This window comes from Rana temporaria, chromosome 1 (assembly GCF_905171775.1).
Source record: "Rana temporaria chromosome 1, aRanTem1.1, whole genome shotgun sequence".
Lineage (NCBI taxonomy): Eukaryota > Metazoa > Chordata > Amphibia > Anura > Ranidae > Rana > Rana temporaria.
The window spans coordinates 585,357,000-585,382,857 of record NC_053489.1 but is presented as its reverse complement, the minus strand read 5'-3'; the positions used below and the strand labels follow the sequence as shown (position 1 = coordinate 585,382,857).

The 25,858-nt window shown below is 43.5% G+C and overlaps 1 protein-coding gene across 4 annotated transcripts in view; it reads right to left on the bottom strand.

The window, feature by feature from the left end:
• Window positions 1-25,858, bottom strand: part of ATP8A1 (ATPase phospholipid transporting 8A1) — a 308,603-nt gene that overhangs the window by 226,547 nt on the left and 56,198 nt on the right. For all 4 annotated transcript variants that reach the window (XM_040335011.1, XM_040335010.1, XM_040335017.1 and 1 more), the window contains exons 3-4: window positions 7,478-7,592; window positions 2,110-2,209 (exon numbers count right to left, since the gene is read on the bottom strand). In XM_040335011.1, the coding sequence (XP_040190945.1) occupies window positions 2,110-2,209; window positions 7,478-7,592 (215 nt within the window). The remainder of the gene's footprint in view (window positions 1-2,109; window positions 2,210-7,477; window positions 7,593-25,858) is intronic.

Below are 25,858 nucleotides of genomic sequence, written 5' to 3'. Positions count from 1 at the left end.
GCAGTCTCCAGACTGTGGCCCTCCAGTTGTTCAGGAACTACAATTCCCTTCATGCCTAGTCATGTCTGTGAATGTCAGAGTTTTACAATGCCTCATGGGATGTGTAGTTTTGCAACAGCCAGTGGGCCATAGTTTGGAGATCCCTGCTCTAGAGTATGGAACGGTAGTAGCAAATGTATTAAATAGCAGCAAGTAACTAAAACAAAACTATGGAAATCCAACGAAGCACCAAATGTATCCGATGTTGTAAGGTTGAATACACAAGCTCAATAGGAGTTGATGTTGGCATATAAAAATTACAACACCGTCACGTTTGAGAAACGATGGCAAATATGGACTAGCCATCCTAGAGCTTCTACCTCCCTCAAAAACATGAGCTGCCGTTCTTAAACTATATTTCAGTACTATTCCGGGAGTAATATCAAGGTTTCACAGTTCTCTTTCTAAATTTCTTAAATTGTCCATGATAATGTCGTCATAATAGTTAGCGCCTGTTTACAGGGATTTGTTTAAACAGGGATTTTTACTATACTGGTTACGTATGCGTTATTTGATCATTTGTATGATCATTGTCCATTACTTTGATTGAGATTAGTATGTAAATGTTTTACTGCTATACCCGATTGTTATATATCAGTACCTGCGGCCTTTAATTCCCCCCTAATCCCATCCGGGCTCGGCTACATCCTTCCGCCCCCGCAATCCCATCCCAGCCTCATCCTTCCCTCCCTAATCCCATCTCGGCTCCATCCTTCCCCTCTAATCCCATCCTGGCTCCATCCTTCCCCCCCAATTCCATCTTGGCTCCATCCTTCCCCCCCAATCCCATCTCGGCTCCATCCTTTCCCCCTAATCCCATCTCGGCTCCATCCTTCCCCCCTAATCCCATCTCGGCTCCATCCTTCACCCCCCTTATCCCATCTCGGCTCCATCCTGCCCCCCCCCCTAATCCCCTCTCAGCTCCATCCTTCCCCCCCTAATCCCCTCTCGGCTCCATCCTTCCCCCTCACCCTCTGCAAGTCTTGTGTACACAGAAATCATTACAGACCTCAGATTAGCCGCGTTCTGGCAGAGTGGTGTGCTGCTCCCCACCTCCTCCTCTGTGTACAGGAAAACACAGGTGGAGAAGGGGTGGACTCAGTCCCCTTTCCGCTCTGCACGGTCTGTGTGTCAGAGGTAGCTGGGGCGAGATGCCGGCTGCTATGCAAAGTGTAGCTCGCGGCATGCAGGAACCAAGTCAGACTCAGCCCGTGTATGCCGGGATCAAATTGCGCATCAGGGCAGGGGCGGACTGACCGTTCAGGCACTGCCCGAGGGCCCCATGCCACTAGGGGGCCCCTTCAGGGTTGCCAGCCTCAGTAAAACCAGGGACAGTATGTAGAAAAAAATATATTTTTTTTATCTGTCCCTGAAATGTCCCTTACCGACATCCTTTTATTCTAAAAATCCCAAGATTATAGCTGCCCCGCCTCTCCACAGTACCTTCTCAGTGTGTGTATGTAAACTGTGTGTGTGTGTGTGTGTGTGTACGTACGGTGTGTCTGTATGTATACTGTGCGTGTGTACTGTGTGTCTGTATGTGTATGTGTATGTATACTGTATGTGTATGTGTATACTGTATGTGTGTGTACCTCATGTCCTGCTCTGAGCTGAGCAGGACATGAGGACAGCAATGTTTTCCAATATCCGACAGAACTAATCTCTTAAAACTCAGTAATTATCCAGGACAGGCTTCACTCAGCTCCTCCTCTGGCCATGGAAAGCTGTCAGATCGTCATTTGTCTTTGCCATTTGTTCAAATCAATACATACCTGCTGTACAATTCAACTAACTGAACAACAACAACAAATACACATGCAGACGTACACTATTCTTGATTGTATGCATGCACCAGAGTAACATTACATAATCATCAGCCAGCGTATCAAGTCCTTAATGAGCATCAAAGTGGCAGTGTAAACCTGCAGATTAGAATAAGGAAGATCTACCACTTATGTAAAGACTTTTTTTACGCATTCTGTTCTGATACATTGCAACTATAAAACATACGTTTGCTATATAAACAGCCAGGAAAGTACAGTGCATGCAGTTTAGCATTATGGCGCTCACCTGAAGCAAGGCAATGAACAGGAAAAACGAGTTGGCCGCTCTTCTGAATTGAGAGTACAGGAATCTTGGCAGGAAGGTGAGGGCATTGTATTTTGCAGTGCTGGAAATAATATATATATAAAAATAAAAAAAAGAACAGGATTTTATAGTCGCCATACATTTTTTTTTCAGCAATACATTTCTGACTTTCCACAGATACCGTTAATAAAGCAGCTTCATTCTAAAAAGTGGTATTGAAAATCTCCTCCAAAAAAGGTTTTTACTTAAAAACAAAATTATCGTTCTTAAAGTGGTTGTAAACCTCAGACATGACTCATGAACAAAAACTATCCCCTCTATAGTGTGTACTTGTCTCAATTAGGAGAACTAAGTGTAATTTCGGTCTGCTGCTTTGTTCCCTTGCTATCTGCATGCATCACTTCTGACAAGTTTTTCTGACACCAAAAGAAAAAAAAGATGACCAGGCCTCCAGTTGATAGACAGCCTCAGCTGTGCAGGGAGGTGTCCTTTCCCTCCAATCGGCTCTCAGAGCTCTCCTCACTGAGCTCTGCAGAGTGTAAGGTCAGCTCTCCCTTGTTTTCTGACAGCTGAGACAAACTTTACAAGTTCTGCACTTTGAAGGGGTGTAGAGAAGACTGCAGATAAACAGGTTGTAGGGTTTTCATGTCTGTATCACCTGAGGCCAGTCACTTCACTCAGAACATGTGAGGGTTTACAACCACTTTAAGATGCAAGAAATATGAACTACTTATCCTGGTTGAGAAGTTTTTTATGGCTCTAGGATATAATGAAGTACTGAAGCTGTTTAAAGCGGGGGATCGGTCATGCAGCTACCAAGTAACCACCCTAATTGTAAGCTCTGTGTAGAATTGCTCTCTATTAACTTGCTAGAATAGCTCAGCTTAACTTATAAGTGACTAAAAAACAGACTGTGGGGAAGGAGTGGGTAAAATCTATATACCAAAATGAGATTATTGGACGAATGATCATACGTTTGTTTTTTTTTGCGTGCTAGTTTTCAGATCGAAAATTAAGATGTTACTAAAAAGTACAAAAAAAATCTCATACGACAGAATAAAAATTTAGAAGGGATGTCACATATTTTCGGATGAAAAATGTACCGATTAACCACTTCACCCCTGGAACGATTTACCCCCTTACTGACCAGAACACTTTTTACAATTTGGCACTGCACTGCTTTAACCGGTTATTGTGCGGTCATGCAATGCTGTCCCCAAACAAAATTTGCATACTTTTTTCCCCCACAAATAGAGCTTTCTTTTGGTGGTAATTGATCACCTCTGGGATTTCTATTTTTTGTGATAAACTAAAAAATATGAAAAATTTTGAAATAAATTATATTTTCCACTTTTTGTTATGAATATATATATTCAATTTTTTTTTTTAAAGAAGTGTATATTTATTTATTTGCGCAAAGGTTATAGCGTCTACGGAGGCCGTGAAATTCCAAGATAGCACAAACCCCGTAAATAATGACCTCATTTTTGAAAGTAGGCACCCCAAGCTTTTTGCTGAGAGGCATATTATGTATTTTGCAGATCTCTCTTTTTGTCAAAGTTAAAAAAAAAAAAAAAAACAAACATTTTCCTTTTCTTTCTTCATTTTTACAAAACAAATAAGAACTGCAAAATACTCCCCATGTCTCTTGGCAAATACATTGGAGTGTCTACTTTCCAAAATGGGGGGTTTTGTGCCATCTTGTCATTTCAGGTCCTCCGAAACTGATGGGTAGTGAGGCGTAAAATCACGATTTTATGCCCTTAGAAAGCCTGAAGTTAGTGATTGGTTTTCGGGGTTCTATACGCAGCTAGCTAGACTATCAAAAAGTCCCACACATGTGGTATCCCCATACTTACAAGCAGCAGAATGCATTTTGGGGTTCCCTCTGACTGCTTGTAAAAGCAGTCTGGTGGCGAATAAGCTGCTAGGATTGCTTTTACATGAAAGCCGAAAGCCGACCTCTGGTTGAAAAAAAAATGATACCAAGATGATATCCAAACCTGCAGGCATCATTCCGGTATAACCACTCAAAGTCCAGCAACATATCAGTACATCGCTGGTCCTTGGGCATATTTAGTTTTTTTTCATGCAGCCTGTGGGTTAAATGAAAAAAGAACCCAACAAATTACTGCATTCACAATCGATCGGTGGTATGCCCACCATTAGAATACCACCCTGCATCCACCCACATCTAATGATGGGCATACATGCACCTTTTTTTCCCCATGGGGGGAGTGAAAGAAAAAGAACCTAACAGAATCCTCCGTTCTCATCAATCGATGTGGATGAAGAAATCTCTGCCAAGAAAGGTAAATAAAAATATATGCCAAAGCATATGCGCTCTTTTTTTTTTTACTGTGGTGGTGAAATCACCTACTACAGTGCTGGAGTCGCTGATTTACGCATTGTGAGAGCAAACCTTGTTGCTGTCAAAATAAATAAACCTGTGGTGCAGCTGAATAGCATTCTTGCAAAGCAAATAATGGTTAACAATAAAAAACAGTAACATTACATCAATAGGACATACCTGCAAAGCAAATCTGATACAACACAGTATTAATAAAACATTACAGTTAAGCATAAAATACAGTAAAACAAAGCAGAATAAAGAGAGAATAGCAATAAAAACAAGTATTTTTGGCTTTTATTTTATTTTTGCACTTTTATGGTTACTATAAATGTTCCAGTTTAGGGCCTCTCATCCCTGTGCGATAGTGTTCCCTAGGACTGTGCCGTACCCTATGCGAATACTCCACTAGTATGTGGTAGCAACGAAAACAGTCACAGATGCAGAAACCAAGTTGGTCAGAACAGGAGGGACAATAAAAGCAGGCATCATGCCTATATCCGCATTTTCTACAGACACAACATCTTCTTTGGAGTGATCTTTTGGCAGAGGTACCAGGGAGGACCAACAAAATGCCTCTTAAGCAGCCGGCTCACTGCATACAGTGATCCGAAAAAAGATCTCTACATTATACTAATGCCACAGTGACAGGGAGTGAAAGAGTTAACTGGGGTTGATCAAGGGGTTAAATCTTTATTAGGGACTATATGGTGGGTACCCTGAACCTATATCTGGGATGACCACAAACTGCCCTAATGCCGTTTTGAGTCACAACTGACACCAATACGGTGATCAGAAAGAAGATCTGTACACTATACAAAATGCCACTGTGACAGGGAGTGAAAGGGTTAACTGGGGGTGATCAAGGTGTTAAAACCTTTATTATGGAATATATGGGGGTACCCTAAACCTACCTGGGCCTACCACTGTCGCCAACTCCAAGTACAGTACAGTGATCAGTGAAAAATCTAAAAACTGCACTTGGTGGCAGTGTGAGAGGGAGTGAAAGGGTTAACGAGGGGTGGCACCTGCCGTCCATGTGGTGATCGGATTCAATACAGAACTGATCTACAGGCCCAGGCCAATGATTTCTTGCCTGGGTCTGATCGGTTCTGGCAAATGAAATGCTTCCCCTGCCTGTGTAATGTAAACACTAGCAGAGGAAGTGATGTCATCTCCCATCGTGGAGCCCTTTTCGGTTCCAGCACGAGAGGAGACATCTCGCCAAATACACCAAGCACTACACTAACACCAGGACACATAGGCACACTTTTCACCCCCCTGATCATATTCACTGAAAAATGGCAAAGAAATCATAAATTCTGCCAAGGTATGTAAACTTATGAGCACAACTGTATAAAGCACTACTTATTTATAACTGGCTTTGTGAAAAATGCATTATATCTGGCTTTACGAGTACTGCAAAGCCAGTTATAAAGCATGGCTCACAAAGCCAGATAGAATGCATTTCTTACAATGCCAGATATAAAGCATTATATGAAAAACATTATATTTGGCTTTTTAAAAAAAAATGCTTTAGAATTGGCTTTGTGAGCAATGCTTTAGTATAAGGATGAGCTCCGGCGTGTTCGCATAGAACACGTGCGGAGCCCGCCAGGAAGTCGGCACCCGCGCTGCGCTAATCACAGCCAGGCAGACATTTCCCGATGCTCGGCTGCAGAGATCGGGAAATGTCTGCCTGGCTGTGATTAGCGCAGCGCGGGTGCCGACTTCCTGGCGTGCTCCGCACGTGTTCTATGCGAACACGCCGGAGCTCATCCTTACTTTAGAATTGGGCGAGTACTGCAAAGCCAGTTATAAAGCATTGCTCACAAGCTAGCTTTAAAAGGAGTACCGCCTATCTCCTCTCCCCATCTGTCACCTCCAGCAGGAGAGACAGAGGATTCCCCATTGACATCAGTCAGAAAGGGTGGAGGAGAGAGGTGGAGGGTCACGTGAGCGGCAATCTGAAAACTGGTAAAGAACGGATTAAAAAAAAACAGACACAGGGGCACGTAGGATTATTAAACAGACAGGATGGTATAAAGTTTAAATGAAACTTCAGCAGCAAGAGGGGAAGGGGGCAGGCACTGACACAGGAGCAGGCAGGGAGGGGAGGGGTGAGAGAGGGCAGAGGAGGACAGGAGACAGCAGATGACGGAGGCACTTAAGCTGCATTCACACCTGAGCGTCGGTCGTTCGGTCGTTTTTTCGGCGTTTTTTTACGGCGTTTTGTCGCGCGTATTCATGCTTATTTGCGCGTTTGCATACAGCGTTGTCCGACGTTTTTGTACTTCGGCGTTTTTTATTTTAGCCAATAGGAAAAATTATCATCTTTTCATCACTTGTTGCTATGTTGGTAGATTTTTTTAATCTTCTGCATGGGCGACAAGTTCTATTGATTAAAGCGACGAAACGCCCGTAGAAAAAGCACCGTTGTCGCGCAAGTCGCTTAAATCGAGCGTTTCCATTACTTTCTATGGGAAATGGAAACGCTCAAATACGCCCGATACGCGCGACAAAAAAGGGTCCGGGAATTGTTTGAGCTTCAGGCGATCGTCGTTTCAGCGTTCGGCGTTGAGATGTGAACAGTCTCCATAGAGACTAATGTAATTTCGACCCTCCGGCGTATTGTAGCGTCGCGCTTCAGGCGTTAAAACGCCTAGGTGTGAATGGAGCCTTAAACGGACCACGGTGTCAGGGCTCAGCAGCAATGGTAAATCATGGTCAGTTTACAGAGGGGAGGACATAGCCAGGCAGGATCAGCAAGGTTTTGTTTAGGTATTACAGAGGGACAAAATTACACAGCACAAGCACTGTGCTGCATAACATGCTTTAAGGGAACAGGATACGTTTATTCTTTTAGGTTAACAAAAGCTGAAAGAGAAGATAACGTACACTAATGAAATCCAAACAAGGCATGTAGCAAATATATTTCCCATATAAAGAGCCGGCCTTCCTGACTCCCTTAGTGATTTCACTCCTACAGAAAATTCTTACCTGACATGGTTGTTGCAGTACTTTACAAACTGAGGCTGGTTAATGAAAATCGTTCTCATTTCTTCCTGATCAGCCAGGGAGGTCTTTTCCGACACATCATCGGTCTTCTCATACCCTGTTAAGAAAAGATAACAATGTATATTGCCATTTACAAACTATGCAGGAAATGTCAGCACATTTCACAAACAATGATAATATAGACAGATAACAGCACCAACAGGTCTGGAGGACTTTATCCCACAGAATAAGAGAATAAGCACAAATCTGCCATTTTTGGGACAAAAGTGTAAAAGTGGAGGTTTCACATACACTCTTAAGAATATTAAAAGCGTAATACTGTAGTTCACAAACATGTATTCCCATAATACAAAAAATACTGGGGGGTAAACTGGCTCCAGAATGTGTGTCTGTATGGTAGGAACAATACACTTTAAAGGGTAACTCCACTTTCTTAAAGAAAAATATAGCATAAAAAAAAAAAAAAGATAATATAAAATATATGTATGTATGTATATATACTCTCTCTATTACAATTGTGACACAAGTCATTGAGTGTTATTAAAAGTTACCTTTCCATTTCAATCAGCAGCGCTGTCATTTTCTGAAAAATGCAATACATTATGGCTATCTGGAGGCATTCTGTATACAGATGGCATACACAACTCCCCCCAGAAATTGTATTTCCTTAGTGATTGGCTTACCGATTTTTTTCAGAAGTCTGCACCAAGATGCAAGTCCGATTTTTGGCATCCCCCACAACAAAAATTTCATTTTTGGTTAGACACTCCTTAAAGTGGAGGTTCACCCAAAAACTAAATTGTTAACATTAGATTGAGGCTTGTTTTGTCAAGGGGAATCGGGTGGTTTTTTTTAAATCGAAGCCGTACTTACCGTTTTAGAGAGCAATGTTCTCCGCCGCTTCCGGGTATGGGCTGTGGGACTGGGCGTTCCTATTTGATTGACAGGCTTCCGACGGTCGCATACAGCGCGTCATGATTTTCTGAAAGTTGCCGAACGTCGGTGCGCATGCGCCGTATAGAGCCGCACCGACGTTCGGCTACTCGTGACGCGATGTATGCGACCGTCGGAAGCCTGTCAATCAAATAGGAACGCCCAGTCTCGAAGACCATACCCGGAAGCGGCGGAGAAGATCCAGCTCTAAAACGGTAAGTACTGCTTCGATTTAAAAAAAAAAAAAAAAAAAAAAAAAAAACACACCAGATTCCCCTTGACAAAACGAGCCTCCATCTAATGTTAAAAATTGTTTTTCGGGTGAACTCCCGCTTAAAAAAGGGATGCAGACCCTGACAATTACCTCAGAGTCCTGTAGGTGCAACAGCTGATTGATCATTATAAAACCAATCCCATACAGATTTATTCAGCACAATGACACAAACAGCTATGTATTCAGAATAACACAAGGTAGGAATCTGAAACCGTTGTTTTTAAATCCATGCAATGTACACAGATCACCAAGAGGGGATTTTTTTTCCTCAACACAAGTGGAGCTACTCTTTAAAAGGAAAAGTTCACCTTTCAGAACATTACGTTTCCTGTGACTGAAAAGACAACTACCATCATCCACCGCAGCTGAGCGCTTGTAGTTCTGAACGTATCTGATGAGCACGCTCGTAGTTGATTCACAAGCCCTACAGCTTGTAAACAGTCAGCCCTACATTGCACACAGCCTTACATTGCACCCCTGATTCACTGATCACAGGTGCAATGCTTTCCAGGCCCCTGCAAGAAAAAAAAAAAAAAAACATTCTGCAAAAACACATGCATTTATTTTCTCTGCAGACAGGGACCAATGTCAGGGGTTCCATCACTGCAACTATATGTAAAATGAATTAAAAGAAAGTATCAAGTATAAGTAATTAAATACTACATGGGTCCCTAAAGTATAACAAAAAGGTACAACCTATTTTTTTAGTTTTGGACAGAGTGGAGAGGGCTTAGAACACTTGTCAGTTTGGTTTTTTGTGCCCCCGTTAGGGAGATTCTCCCTTTCTATTTGTCCCGTTATCATTGAAAGTGAAAGTAAAAGAAAATCCAGAATTTTGGGCTGTCCCCATAAAAGCATCATTTGCAGAGATTTCCTTGCACTTCATGTTTGGCTATAGGACAGGACAGGAAGTAAAGGGAAATCTCTGCAATGGGACACAGATGGCGGGAAAAATAAATAAATCTGACAGGGGTTATAACTTATAACCCTCCCTTGCTCTAGCCAACAAGAAAACGAGTTTTGCCTATAGTTCTACTTTAAGCCTGAACATCCAACCAGCCCCACAGAACAGCAAGGCGACATCTTTATAATCTTCATAAATGGCGTGTATATTTGAGCAAAATAAAAACGTAGGCATTACATCTTTGAAAACATGCACATTGCCCTTTGTTTTATACCTTCACAAATGCTGCAAATATAGACAATGACCAGTTAATAGGCAATTAGTGGGTTCCTAATCTTCTGTACACTCTGGTGCACCTCAGGGTTTTTTAATTATTGTTTTGTTATTACCGATTGCTTACAGTCATGATGATTGTGTAATCAGTTTCCTTACACTGTTTGGCTGCATTCATGCTTGTTTACTACTACTGTGATCGCTGCGATTGTTCACAGAGATGACATGGGACAGGGCCAAACACATTGGCCCTGCACCCTGAACTGAGATCCGCTGAACTGAGATTCCCCAAGGGCCTTGAGGAAATCAATGAGTGGCAAGAATGGGAGGAGGAAATACTGCAACATCCCCCTGGATTGTTGCTAGTCTCACCTGGCCATTTATATACACAGTATAGTGGCGCCAGGTGGGAATCTGTTAAAGTAGCTGTAAACCTCTAAAATGAAAAATTAACAGAGCATATCACTGTATAATGTGCACTAGCCACAATCCACGGTGCCTAGTGTGATTTCTGTCATTCCCTTGCTGCTTGAATGAGTCATCTCTAAGACCCCTTTCACACTGAGCCGCCCATAGCGTTTGCGGTAAAACTCCGCTATTTTTACCGCTGACGATATGGGCGGATTTTGGCCTCTAGCAGGGCACTTTTAACCCCCGCTAGCGGCCGAGAAAGGGTTAAAATGGGCAGCAGCTGTGGAGGAGCGGTCACACCACCGCTACAAAGACGCGGTTAGCAGGACTTTTTTTACCGTTCTGCTAGCGCAACGCTCCAGTGTGAAAGCCCTGGAAAAAAAGGAGCAGCTGTTTGAGGGTAGATACGCTCTCAGTGTGAAAGGGGTTGAAGAGTCTATGCTGACACCACAGAATCTCGGGAGACAGCCCTGCTACCCATCCAGCACACAGCAGACGACCGACAGCCTCAGTTGTGCAGGTTTTCCTATGAGACTGTGTAGAGGGGGGATGTGTCCATTCCCTGAACTCGGGTCTCAGATTACACTCAGCTCTCATCTCTATGTTCTGCAGTGTGAGACATCAACCCCCCCCCCCCCCCCGCCCACTGGAGCTGAGGAACAGTCTTTGATCTATGTGTTCTAGGAGACTATAGAGGAGTGCTGCAGATAAACATACCAACTTACGTAAGACAATTACATCTCTGGGTAACACCTGAGGATAGTCACTTCAAATGTGTATATGTAAAGGTTTACAGTCACCAGGGCCATTTGAAGGAATTTGGGGGCCCCAAGCAAAATGGACATGGAGCCCCCCCAACCCTGCAACCATGGGCAGGAGTCTTTTTATTTTTCTTACCCCCTTCCCCCCTACCATACCGTGCGGCAGGAGATTCAGTTTCCTGTTCCCGGCCGGACTGAAAGGAAGTGAGAAATCAGTGTGCACTTCCTGTCAGTCCAGCATGGAATAGGAAACTGAACATGCGGTACCTGGCCGGACTGACAGGAGGAAGGAATAGGAGCTCGGCCACGCAACAGGGAAGAAGTGATGAGAGAGAGGCAGCAGTGCTGCAGCCACCTGAGGCTCTCTATAGAGTGCTCAGGCGGCTGCATTTATAGGAAGCGCAGCAAGGGCCCTGCTTGGGGCCCCAGGCCAGCTCGGGGTCCTAAGCAATTGCTTGGTTTGCTTGCCTTGTCACGACGGGCCCGACAGTCACTTACATTTAGCAACATCACAAATTGTCAAAATCTTGGAGGAAATCTCTGAAGAAACATGCAACGTGTGGTCACAAAGGATATTCCATTATGGCCAAAACATTTCAGGCAGCGCCAACCTTGCTGTATTTCAGACCTCTGTCACAGGGCTTTATATCTTGTATGATACACAGTGCACACATTCTGAATGTAAGCGAGCTTGCAGTTTTTATTTGCTGGTTTTTAACAAACATTCTTACGCTATGAAATAGTCCGATTGTTGGTGAACCATGTGCCATGGAGATCGCTTGATAATGGAGATGAACAACAATGTCCTGGATGCGGATCGGATTTTTGGAGCAGCATAATTATTGTGCTTTTTGACCTTCTGTAATAAATCTGACAGATTTTGTGAGTTTAGTCATAAGATGGTGGATTGCAGTTTCACCTAGGTGTATGCACAAGACGATTGAAAGTCTGAATAAAGATACATTTGGAACTTCTTAAAGCGGGAGTTCACCCATATGACAATTTATTTTTCAAACAATCCCCTTAGATGGATGCTCGTTTTGTCTAGGGGAATCGGCTAGTTGTTTTAAAATATGAGCTGTACTTACCGTTTTCGAGATGCATCTTCTCCGTCACTTCCGGGTATGGGTCTTCGGGAGCGGGCGTTCCTTCTTGATTGACAGTCTTCCGAGAGGCTTCTGACGGTCGCATCCATCGCGTCACTAGTAGCCGAAAGAAGCCGAACGTCGGTGCGGCTCTATACTGCGCCTGCGCACCGACGTTCGGCTTCTTTCGGAAAATCGTGACGCGATGGATGCGACCGTCGGAAGCCTCTCGGAAGACTGTCAATCAAAATAGGAACGCCCAGTCCCGCAGCCCATACCCGGAAGCGGTGGAGAAGATGCATCTCGTAAACGGTAAGTAATGCTCATATTTTAAAAACAAACAGCCGATTCCCCTAGACAAAACGAGCATCCATCTAAGGGGAAAAAGTTTTATGTACGGGTGAACCCCCGCTTTAATCACTATGGGCCAGATTCTCAAAAGAGATACGCCGTCGTATCTCTGAGTCTGGGCGGTCGTATCTATGCGCCTGATTCTTAGAATCAGTTACGCATAGATTTCTATTAGATCCGACCGGCGTAAGTCGTTACGCCGTCGGATCTTAACTGCATATTTACGCTGGCCGCTAGGGGCGTGTACGCCGATTTACACCTAGAAATATGTAAATCAGCTAGATACGCGAATTCACAAACGTACGCCCGGCCGACGCAGTACAGATACGCCGTTTATGTTAGGCTTTTCCCGGCGTAAAGTTACCCCTGCTATATGGCGGCGTACATGCGGCGTACCAATGTTAAGTATGGACGTCATTCTCGCGTCAAATTTTGAATATTTTACGTCGTTTGCGTAAGTCGTCCGTGAATGGGGCTGGACGTCATTTACGTCGAAACCAATACGTCCTTGCGGCGTACTTTGGAGCAATGCACACTGGGATATTCCACGGACGGCGCATGCGCCATTCGTGAAAAACGTCAATCACAAGTTATTTACATAAAACACGCCCCTGTTCCAAATTTGAATTAGGCGGGCTTACGCCAGCCTATTTACGCTACGCCGCCGCAACTTACGGACCAAGTGCTTTGAGAATACAGCACTTGCCCTTTTAAGTTGCGGAGGCGTAACGTAAATAGGATACGTTATGCCCGCACAACAATACGCCGATCTACGAGAATCTGGCCCTATGTGTGTTGATTTCATATCCCTTTTAATAACCAGATTTTATGATCACTATAGTTTGTTTCAGTTCATGTATCATAAAATAGGTTGAAGAGTTGTTTATGTATTCACATGAGATAAATTAGACCTCACCTGCAATTAGCAGGCATGTCCTATTTTACAATTGCTGTCAAGGCACAGTCAATTTTTTCATATGCGTTGTTTACTTTTAGACCAAAAAGGCAGAGAACCTTAATGATCCTCTGTCAATGACTATCCTGCACCTGTCTGCTGGGATTATCTCAACGTCCGACATGTCATCGGTATTCTGGAACGGAGAGATTGGATTAAGTGGGAAATGTCAATCTACTGTGCACTACAAGTAGACTAGAAGACAAGTAGAATTAGGTTACATGTTCGGCATGGCAGGAAGTCAAATCAAACCACTATCCTATCTAGAAGATAGCACATCTTCCTTATCAGCTGGAATATTTCAGGACCAGCAGCAATTTGCCCACGCAATTTTTCCAACACATCAAATTTTCAAGAACAATTTGCCCGTATTGTCATCTATGTCCCTGTTGGAGAAATTGTCTGTAAAGGTTTCCATTTATCCAGGGTATGCTAGTAGTAACAAGTCACATTCAACTTGTTCTATAAAGAGTGTCATGCTACTCCAAATATCTCTTCATCAGCTCATCCCCAGTTATCACCTTTGTGTATCACTTGTCAGCAACACAGACGCAGAAAAAAAAAAAAAAAGAAAAAAAAAAAAAAAAAAAGGTAAAAAAAAAGTATTGTCTAAAGCAGGCATATCCAAAGTTTTGGCGATGCCATTGGACAATTGTTCTGTCCATCAAAGGAAGGTGGGACTTTCTATTTAAAAGAGGCAGCCGTGTAAACCGTAGATTATCCTGTAGGTAATCTTTGGCACTCGTGAGTGCATTCCTGGCAACGGTAGGTGATGCTGCCTTCCTGGCAACGGTAGGTGATTCTGCCTTCCTGGCAACGGTAGGTGATTCTGCCTTCCTGGCAACGGTAGGTGATTCTGCCTTCCTGGCAACGGTAGGTGAGGCTGCCTTCCTGGCAACGGTAGGTGAGGCTGCCTTCCTGGCAACGGTAGGTGAGGCTACATTCCTGGCAACGGTAGGTGAGGCTACATTCCTGGCAACGGTAGGTGAGGCTACATTCCTGGCAACGGTAGGTGAGGCTACATTCCTGGCAACGGTTGGTGAGGCTACATTCCTGGCAATGGTGAGGCTACATTCCTGGCAATGGTGAGGCTACATTCCTGGCAATGGTGAGGCTACATTCCTGGCAATGGTGAGGCTACATTCCTGGCAATGGTGAGGCTACATTCCTGGCAATGGTGAGGCTACATTCCTGGCAATGGTGAGGCTACATTCCTGGCAATGGTGAGGCTACATTCCTGGCAATGGTGAGGCTACATTCCTGGCAATGGTGGGGCTACATTCCTGGCAATGGTGGGGCTACATTCCTGGCAATGGTGGGGCTACATTCCTGGCAATGGTGGGGCTACATTCCTGGCAATGGTGGGGCTACATTCCTGGCAATGGTGGGGCTACATTCATGGCAATGGTGAGGCTACATTCATGGCAATGGTGGGGCTACATTCATGGCAATGGTGAGGCTACATTCATGGCAATGGTGGGTCTGCAGGTGGGCACTTGTGAGGCTGCAGGTGGGCACTGATACTTTTTCTTCACAGTTATTTATTTAAAATGTAAATTTGTTTCCCTGAAACTTTGCTCTTAAAGTGAAGGTGCATGTTATACGCCAATAAATATGGTAAATTCAAATAATACGCCAGAGTAGGGTGACCACATTTCCAAACTACCATTCAGGGACACCCTCCCTTTCCAAAAATCAGCTTGTGCTGCAACGAATCACAGCACAGTGATTGGACACAAGAGACGGGATTTATGATTTCTCCAATCACAAGCAGGGGGCGGGATTGTGCTCCTCCAGGCATTCCTGGCCAGGACAAGTACTGTCAGTGAGTAAAGCAGTAGCCTTTTTTGGGGGCATCAGATTGGCCTGGGGGTAGGCTGTGTCAGTTTCATTCCGGGACACTGTATTGTACATAGCAATACCTGTTTATGGGGTAAACAGTGCTTTAGCAGAATGAATGTCACCCAGTTAAAAGTTTACATGGACTTTAGCAATGCAAAAAAAATTTTTTTAAATACACAAAACACTACAAACACTACAAGGGTCCTGTAATATCCAATTAGGACTTGTAAAAAACAGAAACTCTTGCAATCAATCCATCCTTGCTGTGCTATTCAGATGCATACCATGCAATGGCTTGGAGCCTGCAATATTCTGCCCCGCCTTCACCAGATCTGACTTCTAGTAAACATGATCACACTGGTGGCAAACCTGCACTCTCCCTGTGCCAGCTCAATATAAAAACAGATGCGAGCAAGTCATACAAATCATTCACAGAGCTATGTTAATGCATACGTTTTTTTTTCCTCCTGGCACAACACTACTAATAAAGAGTCATGTCACAAACATGATACAGTAGCCCTCTTAAGGGGAGGGGGGGGTGCAAGAAACAACCCTCCCTCCACACTAAATCGAGTGCCAGAACCCTCAGAGGAAGAGTGAGTTTGATAAAGATGGCAGTGTCTTTACCCAGGACAGGGCCTCTGAACAGAGGGGAGCGAGTGCCACTGCCCCACAACATTGAGAATCAGCCATCACTGCTGGTGTTGCACTGGAACGCAGAGCCAGCCCATCTACCCTGCGCTTTAGTACCCCTCAGTTTTGAATCCGACATGCAACCGGACCTCTAAGCCAATGATCCCCATATGGCCACTAGATGCCCAGACTGGCTTGAGCCTATGCTGGTTCTCGAGCTTCAAGCTAAAACTATAAAGTTCCAGACTAGAAGGAACAGGGTTAACCACTTCAATACTGGGAACATTCTCCCCCTTCCTGACCAGGCCAATTTGCTCTCGCACTCTGAGTGACAATCGATCGGTCATGCAACACTGTATCCATATGAAATTTTTTTATTTTTTGGTGTTTTTTTTTTTTTACCAATTCGAAAAAAAAAAAAAAAGAAGAAGGGTCTTCTTTTTGTTATAAAATGTTGCTAATAAGTAATCTTTCTTCACTGATGCGTGCCCCATGGAACGCTAATTCTGGGAGGACCTCCCAGAACAAGGGTTAGGTGGTTAACTAAAATAACAGGAGCTACATATAAACTATAGTACAATAATCAGCTTTACCTACCAATATACTGGAAGGAGACCACTACACATACAGTAGCACAGACCTAGCTATCTGGTTTGGTGCGTGTGAAATAACAAGCATAGGGCAGAGATAGTCTGTCATAAGACCCATATGATAAAAAAAATCTCCTGCGCTCTGGAGTTTTTGCTATAGGGTAATGTAGTCTATTTCTAGGACAAAGTCTAAGATCTTGCAGCCCTCCTCAGAACCATGGGCGTTCATCAGGGCTGGACTGGGACAAAAAGTTGGCCCTGGACTTCATCCAGACTGGCCCACTTTGACAGGTTTCTCCCATGGCGGCCGGACAACTCCTGCGCACCCCCCCCCACCCTGGCCACCCAAGCCCCCTCTCCCCCCCCTTCACTAGCCATTCTACTTTATTAGAGTAGAACGGCTGGTACTGGTACTCTTATAGGCTCTTTTTCCATAAGACCCATATACCCCCATAGCAGCTGCAATTTCATAAGCATACTTGCATAATAGTTCCTTCTAACTTGGAGTTTAGGAGCACTGACAGGACATGTGGCTGAAACTCTCCACTTCCTCATTCCAGGGTTTCAAAGGCAACAACCCAAATAACGGAAGTGCCTACATAAAATGGTCACAGGCATTTTCACAATCAGCATTGAGGACAACAGATCCCTACGATACCAAGCCATGCACCTTCATGTCACCAAGAATTTGGCAACAAAAAGCATGTCTACAGAGAATGTTAGTATATTTTTCTATTGCAGCTACTGAAGTAATATGAACACAAAAGTAGAAAAAAAAATACAAATAAAACATTAGTACACATTGAAAAGGCCCACTCAACCCAAAGCAGATTTCAGTTCAGTTCATAGATATGTATTGTATACAGCAAAGTACACAGAACCACAACAACCAGAAACATGAACTAACTCACACGATTGGACATGCAAACATAGGTTTGTATCTTTGAAAGTTCGCAACCCAAAGATTTGTATGTAGGGAACCATCTGTATTAGGCTTTACATTCCCTACAGTTAGCTGAACAGAGTTTGAAGTTCTGGTACATCTCGTGTAGAGTCCCTCAGAGATCTTTTATACCAGCATATTTTTCAAACTACAAACGTGAAGACCTGTACCGGGGGGGCGGGGGGAATGACCTTTAAAAAAATAAAAATTTGTTGTATTACTTACAGAACAATGCAACAGTATCCATGAAATATTAGTATTCTAGTTTATGTACACGAAAATGTCAGGCTTACAAGGCATTTGTTTGGCGATTTCAGGTGGAAGCACAATACTAGAATGTTACCTTTATATATTTTTAAAGCATTCCTTTTGTTTGTTCTTGCATGCTTTGATCCGCAGGCACACAGCTTTTGTTTGCCCTTCTAACTCATTTAAATCAACGCGAGCTGCAAAGTAAACAGACGCTTGTAATTCGCCAACAAAACCCTAAACCAGGTCTGTTTGCAAATATAAACAAAAAAGAGGAAACCATTTTTACTGTTGCATACAACAGATCTAAGAGACCATAGGTGTGCACAGCCTATTGCATTAGGCCCCATGCACACGAGACGCTGCTAAACTCGAGTTCAGAGGCATTTGGGCATTTTTTTCAACTGCCCCTGAACACATTTAATGTTATACTATGTGTCCATGCACACGATCACGTTTTTTGGCGTTTCAAAGCAGTTGGGTTTAGGGCCGTATTTCCAAACCCAAAATTTTGGGTTCAGAAGCTTTCAGCTTTTGCGTTTTAGACGCAAATCGCGGCTAAACGCGGCAAAACACGGCACAAATAGTTTGATTCTGAGCTTGGGGAGGGTCTACAGTGTTTTGGGGATAAACGCTGACAGCCGCAAATTACGGTAAAACGTCGCAAATCGCGGCAAAACGCCACGCAATTCGCGGCAAAAACGGGCGTTTTAAATGCCGGTTTTTGCCTTTGAAAAGTTGAGATTAGAGGCGATTGTAATAGCGTCTCGTGTGCATGGGGCCTTAGGGTGTGCACCCCAAAGCTCAAACATATTTGCATGTGTATATACAGTATACTGATGGTATCAGCAGACGGTGTCAGTAGGGCAGAGGACAGTGTCAGTAGTTTTTTATTTTTTTTTTATTTTTTTTAGGAGCCCCATTAGGGAGCTTTGGTGAAATATTGGAGGTAGATTTCTGTGCATTACTGCATGTTTAACGCACTATATTCCAGTGTGTTACTGCACGTTTAATGCAGCATATTTCTGTGCATTAGTGCATGTTTAAAGTAGTATATCAGCCTTTCAATGAAAAAGTGGGCACAGCATGGGATTGTGGCAGTCAAAAAAAAAAAAAAAAAGTGTGTGGAATAGAAATTTTATATTGTGTTACTGTCTCTTTAAGAGCAGAGACAGCAGGCATGTGTATGCCAGGCGGGAAAAATTTTAATCTAGGTGCGAAAAACACGTGTATTCGGGGGCAATACATGTGTCTAAAGGGGGCTATACAAGACACTCGCATCACAGCTCCTGTCACAGTTTATCTGCAGCGGTTAGGCGAGCTCCCCTTCCCTCCCACCCAGTCGCAGCACCTGTATGTGGTTTGCCACCCTTGAATCAAGGGGGGACTTTAATTGAAAGTTTTGATTAATGGTTCTCGCTTGAGTGCTATGACTGAGCGAGATAGTTATAGTTATTTCAAAGTATTTAAAGTTCCTTTATTATTAATGAACTTATGTTTATATATACCAATAAATGTGCGGCGGCCATATTTATTGCCCAAAAAAATAATCATATATATTAGGGATGTCCCGATACCAATACTAGTATCGGTATCGGGACCGATACCGAGCATTTCCCGAGTGCTTGTACTCGGGGAAATGCTCCCGATGCTTCACCCGATACTTGAGCGGGCAGGCAGGGGAGTTGCAAATCTTATCTCCCCCATGGTCAGTGTTGTCTCCTCCCCCCCCCCCCCCTGCTGTTGACTTCCCCTGTCCGTGCTGCTCTCTCACCTCCCCCCATCCATCCGTGCCGTTCTCTCTCCTCCCCTTCCCCCGTCCGTCCCGTTCTCTCTTCCCCCCCGTCCATGCAGTTCTCTTCCCCCCCCCCCCCCCGTGCAGTTCTCTCTCCATCCACCCCCCGCCCCCCGTCCGTGCCGCTCTCCCCCCTCAATCTGTCAGGGGGGAGAGCAGAGGTAGGAGGCGCTAAGCCCGACTCCTACTTTTTCCGAATGAACAGAGTTGGTGTTCATTCATATAACTGAGCATCGTAACCTCCTGTGTTTACGATGCTTTCGTTTATGAATAGAGGAGCTTCCCTCCATTCATTTCAGCTGAAGCTGCTGAGAAAGGGACTGGGGAATCTGTTTCCCTAGTCCCTTTCTCTGTCTTAAAGGGGAGATGCCAGAGGTCTGTTAAGACCCCTGAAATCTCACCAAAGCCCCCCAACAGGGCTGATTAAAATTAAAATAAAAAAATTGCAATAAATATTAAATAAATAAAATGTAAAAAAAAAAAAAAAAAACACACACACACACACACACACACACACACACACACACACACACACACACACACAGACAATTCACCCCCCCCTAAAAAAATAAAAATAAAAAATAAATCAATGTAAAAAAAATATATATATAGTAAAAAACAAAAATAGTAAAAAAAAAAAATAAATACTGCCACTGTCACATGAAATTAAAAAAAGTATCGGTATTCGGTATCGGTATCGGCGAGTACTTGAAAAAAAGTATCGGTACCTGTACTCGGTCTCAAAAAAAGTGGTATCGGGGGGACAACCATAATTAATATATATATATATATATATATATATATATATATATATATATATATATATATATATATATATATATATATATATTTTAAAAGAAAGAGTATGTGTGATTTATTAAGTTATGTTTCTACGGCCTACATTCCCATGCCTCGTGGGACTTGTAGTTCTGTAACAGCTAGGAGGGATACAGGTTGAGCACCCATGGATTAAACCATTAGTGAGTCATTGACTCAGAGCCATCATGTGTTCCTTTAGGGCAGTGTTCCCCAACCCCCGGTCCGCGGCCCACTACCGGGCCACGGCACTTCTGCAGCCGGGCCACGAGCAGGCGGCATGAGAGAGCCCCACATGCGGACCGCGGCACTCTGCCATTCGGACCGCAAGGAGACTTTTCTTCCTCCATAGAGCCGACAGCGGGAGGCGGAACAATTCTGGGTGGAGGGCGGAGCTGCCCGAGGTTATCAAACAGGCGATTGGCTGCTAGGACTGTCCTTCATCCTAGCAGCCAATCACCTGTTTGTTACCTCGGCCCTCCATCCAGAACTGTTCCGCCTTCCTCCCTGCAACTTTTCTCCTCATGCTGTGCCTCCCTCCGATCTGTCCCTAAGTGTGGGGGACGGAACCGAGGACTGTAATGTGTGGGGGACGGAACCGAGGACTGTAATGTGTGGGGGACGGAACCGAGGACTGTAATGTGTGGGGGGGGGGAAGGCTGAGGACTGTAATGTGTGGGGGGGGGGAAGGCTGAGGACTGTAATGTGTGGGGGGGGGAAGGCTGAGGACTGTAATGTGTGGGGGGGGGAGGCTGAGGACTGTAATGTGTGGGGGGGGGGGGAAGGCTGAGGACTGTAATGTGTGGGGGGGAGGCTGAGGACTGTAATGTGTGGGGGGGACTGAGGACTGTAATGTGGGGTTATGATATAAATAGGGGCAGATGACAGTACTGTTATTGGGGGAGCCCAGAGTATGACAACACTACCAGTGACATGGTGAGTGTGAGCAGGGCCTAGTGGGGGCACTAGCTTCATCTGTTGGGGCCTTACCACATCTGGTGGCAGGCAGCATGGCAAGTGACAATCCACATCTGGTGGCAGGCAGCGTGGCAAGTAACAATCCACATCTGGTGGCAGGCAGCATGGCAAGTGACAATCCGCATCTAGTGGCAGGCAGCGTGGCAAGTGACAATCCGCATCTGGTGGCAGGCAGCATGGCAAGTGACACACTCAAAGCTCCCACTGATTCTGCATTATGGTGGGTTTAACTTTATTTTTTACTACAATGTAATAAATAGAAATAATGCGCTGACAAATTGCCCGCGAAAAATCGCTTACCCCCCGCATGCCATCCCCAACCTCCCCCAACCGGGCCTTGGAAAATTTTCTTCCATGCAGCCGGTCCCCGGTGCCAAAAAGGTTGGGGACCACTGCTTTAGGGTACCGGACACCTGATTCTAGGGCAGGATTTAGTAAGTAGTGGTGCAAACATAGAAATGAAAGTCCTGAAGTATGCACCTTCAATAACCAGTCAGTAATGGCATCTATTATATACAGTGGGGATCGAAAGTTTGGGCACCCCAGGTAAAAATTGTATTAATGTGCATAACGAAGCCAAGGAAAGATGGAAAAATCTCCAAAAGGCATCAAATTACAGATTAGACATTCTTATATGTCAAAAAAAGTTTTTATTTCCATCATTTACACTTTCAAAATTACAGAAAACAAAAAAATGGCGTCTGCAAAAGTTTGGGCACCCTGCAGAGTTAATATCTTGTACTGCCCCCTTTGGCAAGTATCACAGCTTGTAAACGCTTTTTATAGCCAGCCAAGAGTCTTTCAATTCTTGTTTGAGGTATCTTTGCCCATTCTTCCTTACAAAAGTCTTCCAGTTCTTTGAGATCTCTGGGCTGTCTGTCACGCACTGCTCTTTTAAGGTCTATCCATAGATTTTCAATTATGTTGAGGTCAGGAGATTGTGAAGGCCATGTCAAAACCTTCAGTTTACGCCTCTTGATGTTATCCCCCGTGGATTTTGAGGTGCGTTTAGGATCATTATCCATTTGTAGAAGCCATCCTCTCTTTAACTTCAGCTATTTTTTTGTTTTCTGTAATTTTGAAAGTGTAAATGATGGAAATAAAATCTAACCGTTTTTGACATATTATAAGAATGTCTAATCTGTAATTTGATGCTTTTGGAGATTTTTCCATCTTTCCTTGGCTTCGCTATGCACATTAATACAACATTTTACCTGGGGTGCCCAAACTTTCCATCCCCACTGTATCCATCTACCATACCCAGGCAGGTGCTTTGTTGTCAGTGCAACAGTAGTATGTTGCCACTGGGAAGGTACAGCAGTCTTGTGAGGGGCCTTCACATAGCCTCAGCTATCTTCCAGAGTGTCCCAAAACTCAGGAGGCTCCAATATGTTGGCACTTGACCCCCATCCTGGTGCCTCACAATGTGATTAGCTGTGTCACATGAAGTAAGTTACATAGCCTGCACTGGGTCCCTTAGCTCCCAGCCCTGAACAGAGGGGCAAGTCTGCAGTTCTGACATCTTCACCCAATCTTCTTCTGGGTACGAGACCTTCGGCAATCTTGACTGGCCACGCTAGGTTGACATAAAATCATTCAACTTGGCAGATGCTGAAATCATACTGAGTTACACATACATTGCAAGCAGGCAGGTAGGAATATTTTATTGCAGAACATAGTATATCTCTTCAGCAATAAAAAAAAAAAAAACTATTTTTGATTTCAAGTTTCACTTTAATGTTCGAGAAAAATATAGAAACTGGAAGAAACTTACAGGCCAATTATGTTGTGTTGCCCATGAAAATGATAACCACAGCCAAATCCACACAGCTACGCTATAAAAACACAAGAATATGAGTGAGCAATTCAAGGACATAAAACTTGTCAGACCGGTTCTATGAATATCCACAATCATTTCCTCCTCTTCACGATTCTCAGCAATATTCCTAAAGCTGAATTCCAGACAAGCGATGAAATGAACAGCAAATGCTGCTATTGCTGAATGTTTTAGGTCTTTTCTTGAAAAATATACGGAACTTCCCCCAAAAAAAAAAAATATGTTGTTAGAAATTGAAGGAGCGGAGTGGGCACAACCTACGCCGAAGAGACTCTACTCGGCTTCAGAGGAATCTCCATTTCCAGCTATTGTAATGAGGCAGCCGCAGTGCCTGAATGCAAATTAATAGGATGCAGTCACTGTTTGGGCGATTATTTTCCACATCGATTTTTATGCCAGTGTTTGGCAAGTCAAGCAGTGCTTGCAAAATGGTTGAATTTCAAGCTATTCATGGGGACCTTAAAAGGGTTGTAAAGATTTTTTTTTTTCCTAAATAGGTTCCTTTAAGCTAGTGCATTGTTGGTTCACTTACCTTTTCCTTCGATTTCCCTTCTAAATGTTTTTTTTCTTTTGTCTGAATTTCTCACTTCCTGTTTCTCCTCAGTGAGCTTGCCACCATCATCCAAGTGGTGGTTAGTCAGCCAGAACAGCTTACTGAACAGCTTACTGAGGAGGAACAGGAAGTGAGAAAATCAGACAAAAAAACAAAGAAAAAAAACATTAAGATGGGAAATCGAAGGAAAAGGTAAGTGAACCAACAATGCACTAGCTTATAGGAACCTATTTAGAAAATAAAAAACTAACCTTTACAACCCCTTTAAGACTCTCTAATATATTGGCTAATTAAAAAAAAAAAAAAAAAAAAAAAAAAGAAGAAGAATGAAAAGCTGAATGCCAACAGTTCTGCTGCATTCTGCTAAGCGTTTCAGAGCCTGATTACTAGGAAGAGAAAGTTAAAGTGATTATAAACGAAAAGGCAAAACATTTTTGTAAAGATATAAAAGAAAACATTATAAATACCCTTTAAAAAAAATAAGTGATCACATTCCCTCTGTTCTCAGCTGCATAAGAGCTGGGGGGGAGGAGAAGCAGAAGAACACTGAGCTTACCAGTAAATGGCTGTGCAACGGGGGGGTCAGGACAAGTCTGAGCATTGGAGAGTACGGAGTTCACAGCATAGCTAGAGATCTGACCACAGTGTGTACTCCTGTTTTGTGTGGTCAGTTTTTAATAAGAAAGCAAGGGGGCTAGCAGGATCACCAGGAATTTTACACAAAGGCAACAATACAAAGAACAGGAAACCTTCTCATTAAAGTAAATGGTACAGCAGGCACATATCAGAAATATGACGTATTGAGGTAAAAAAAAACACCAAGTGTAATTTTGCCGCCACTCATTCCTAGATACATTTCTAAGAGATCTTTTGTTATACTACTGGCAATTTAAATAATATTTAGTAAACTTTTAGTTAATGCATAACTAAACTAAATGGTAAAATTTGTGTTTTGTACACATGACTGGAGTCTTGCATTAAAGATAAAGTGCATTCACAAATAACCTAAACAGAAGCCAAATCGGTAAACTTGAGCTGTCCACATGCACTTGGTGTATGCACCAGGCATTGCCACCTTCAGGTCCATAAATATTGGGACATTGACACATTTCTAATCTTTTTGGCTCTATTACACCACCACAATGGATTTTAAACAAACAAGATGTGCTTGAACTGCTTTCATTTGAGGGTATTTACATCCAAATCAGGTGAATGGTGTAGGAATTATAACAGTTTGTATATGTGCCTCCCACTTTTTAAAGGGACCAAAAGTAATGGGACAATTGGCTGCTCAGCTGTTCCATTGCCAGGTGTGTGTTATTCCCCCATTATCCCATTTACAAGGAGCAGATAAAAGGTCCAGTGTTAATTTCAAGTGTGCCATTTGCATTTGGAATCTGTTGCCGTCAACTCTCAATATGAGATCCAAAGAGCTGTCACTATCAGTAAAGCAAATCATCAACTAGCACCCAGAAGCGATTCAGTTCGCATGCGCCGCGCTTTATAAGTTTTTCATTCATTCATTCATTCATTCATCATTAGGCTGAAAAAACAAAACAAACCCATCAGAGATAGCAAAAACATTAGGTGTGGCCAAATCAACTGTTTGGAACATCCTTAAAAAGAAAGAACGCACCGGTGAGCTCAGCAACACCAAGGAAAACAACTGTGGTGGATGACCGAAGAATTCTTTCCCTGGTGAATGGTGAAGAAAACACCCTTCACAACAGTTGGCCAGATCAAGAACACTCTCCAGGAGGTAGGTGTATGTGTGTCAAAGTCAACAATTAAGAGAAGACTTCACCAGATTGAATACAGAGGATTCACCACAAGTAGTAAACCATTGGTGAGGCTCAAAAACAGGAAGGCCAGATTAGAGTTTGCCAAAAATCTAAAAAAGCCTTCACAGTTCTGGAACAACATCCTATGGCCAAATGAGAACAAGATCAACTTGTACAAGAGTGATGGGAAGAGAAGAGTATGGAGAAGGAAAGGAACTGCTCATGATCCAAAGCATACCACCTCATCAGTGAAGCATGGTGGTGGTAGTGTCATGGCGTGGGCATGTATGGCTGCCAATGGAACTGGTTCTCTTGTATTTATTGATGATGTGACTGCTGACAAAAGCAGCAGAATGAATTCTGAAGTATTTTGGGCTATATTATTATCTGCTCATATTC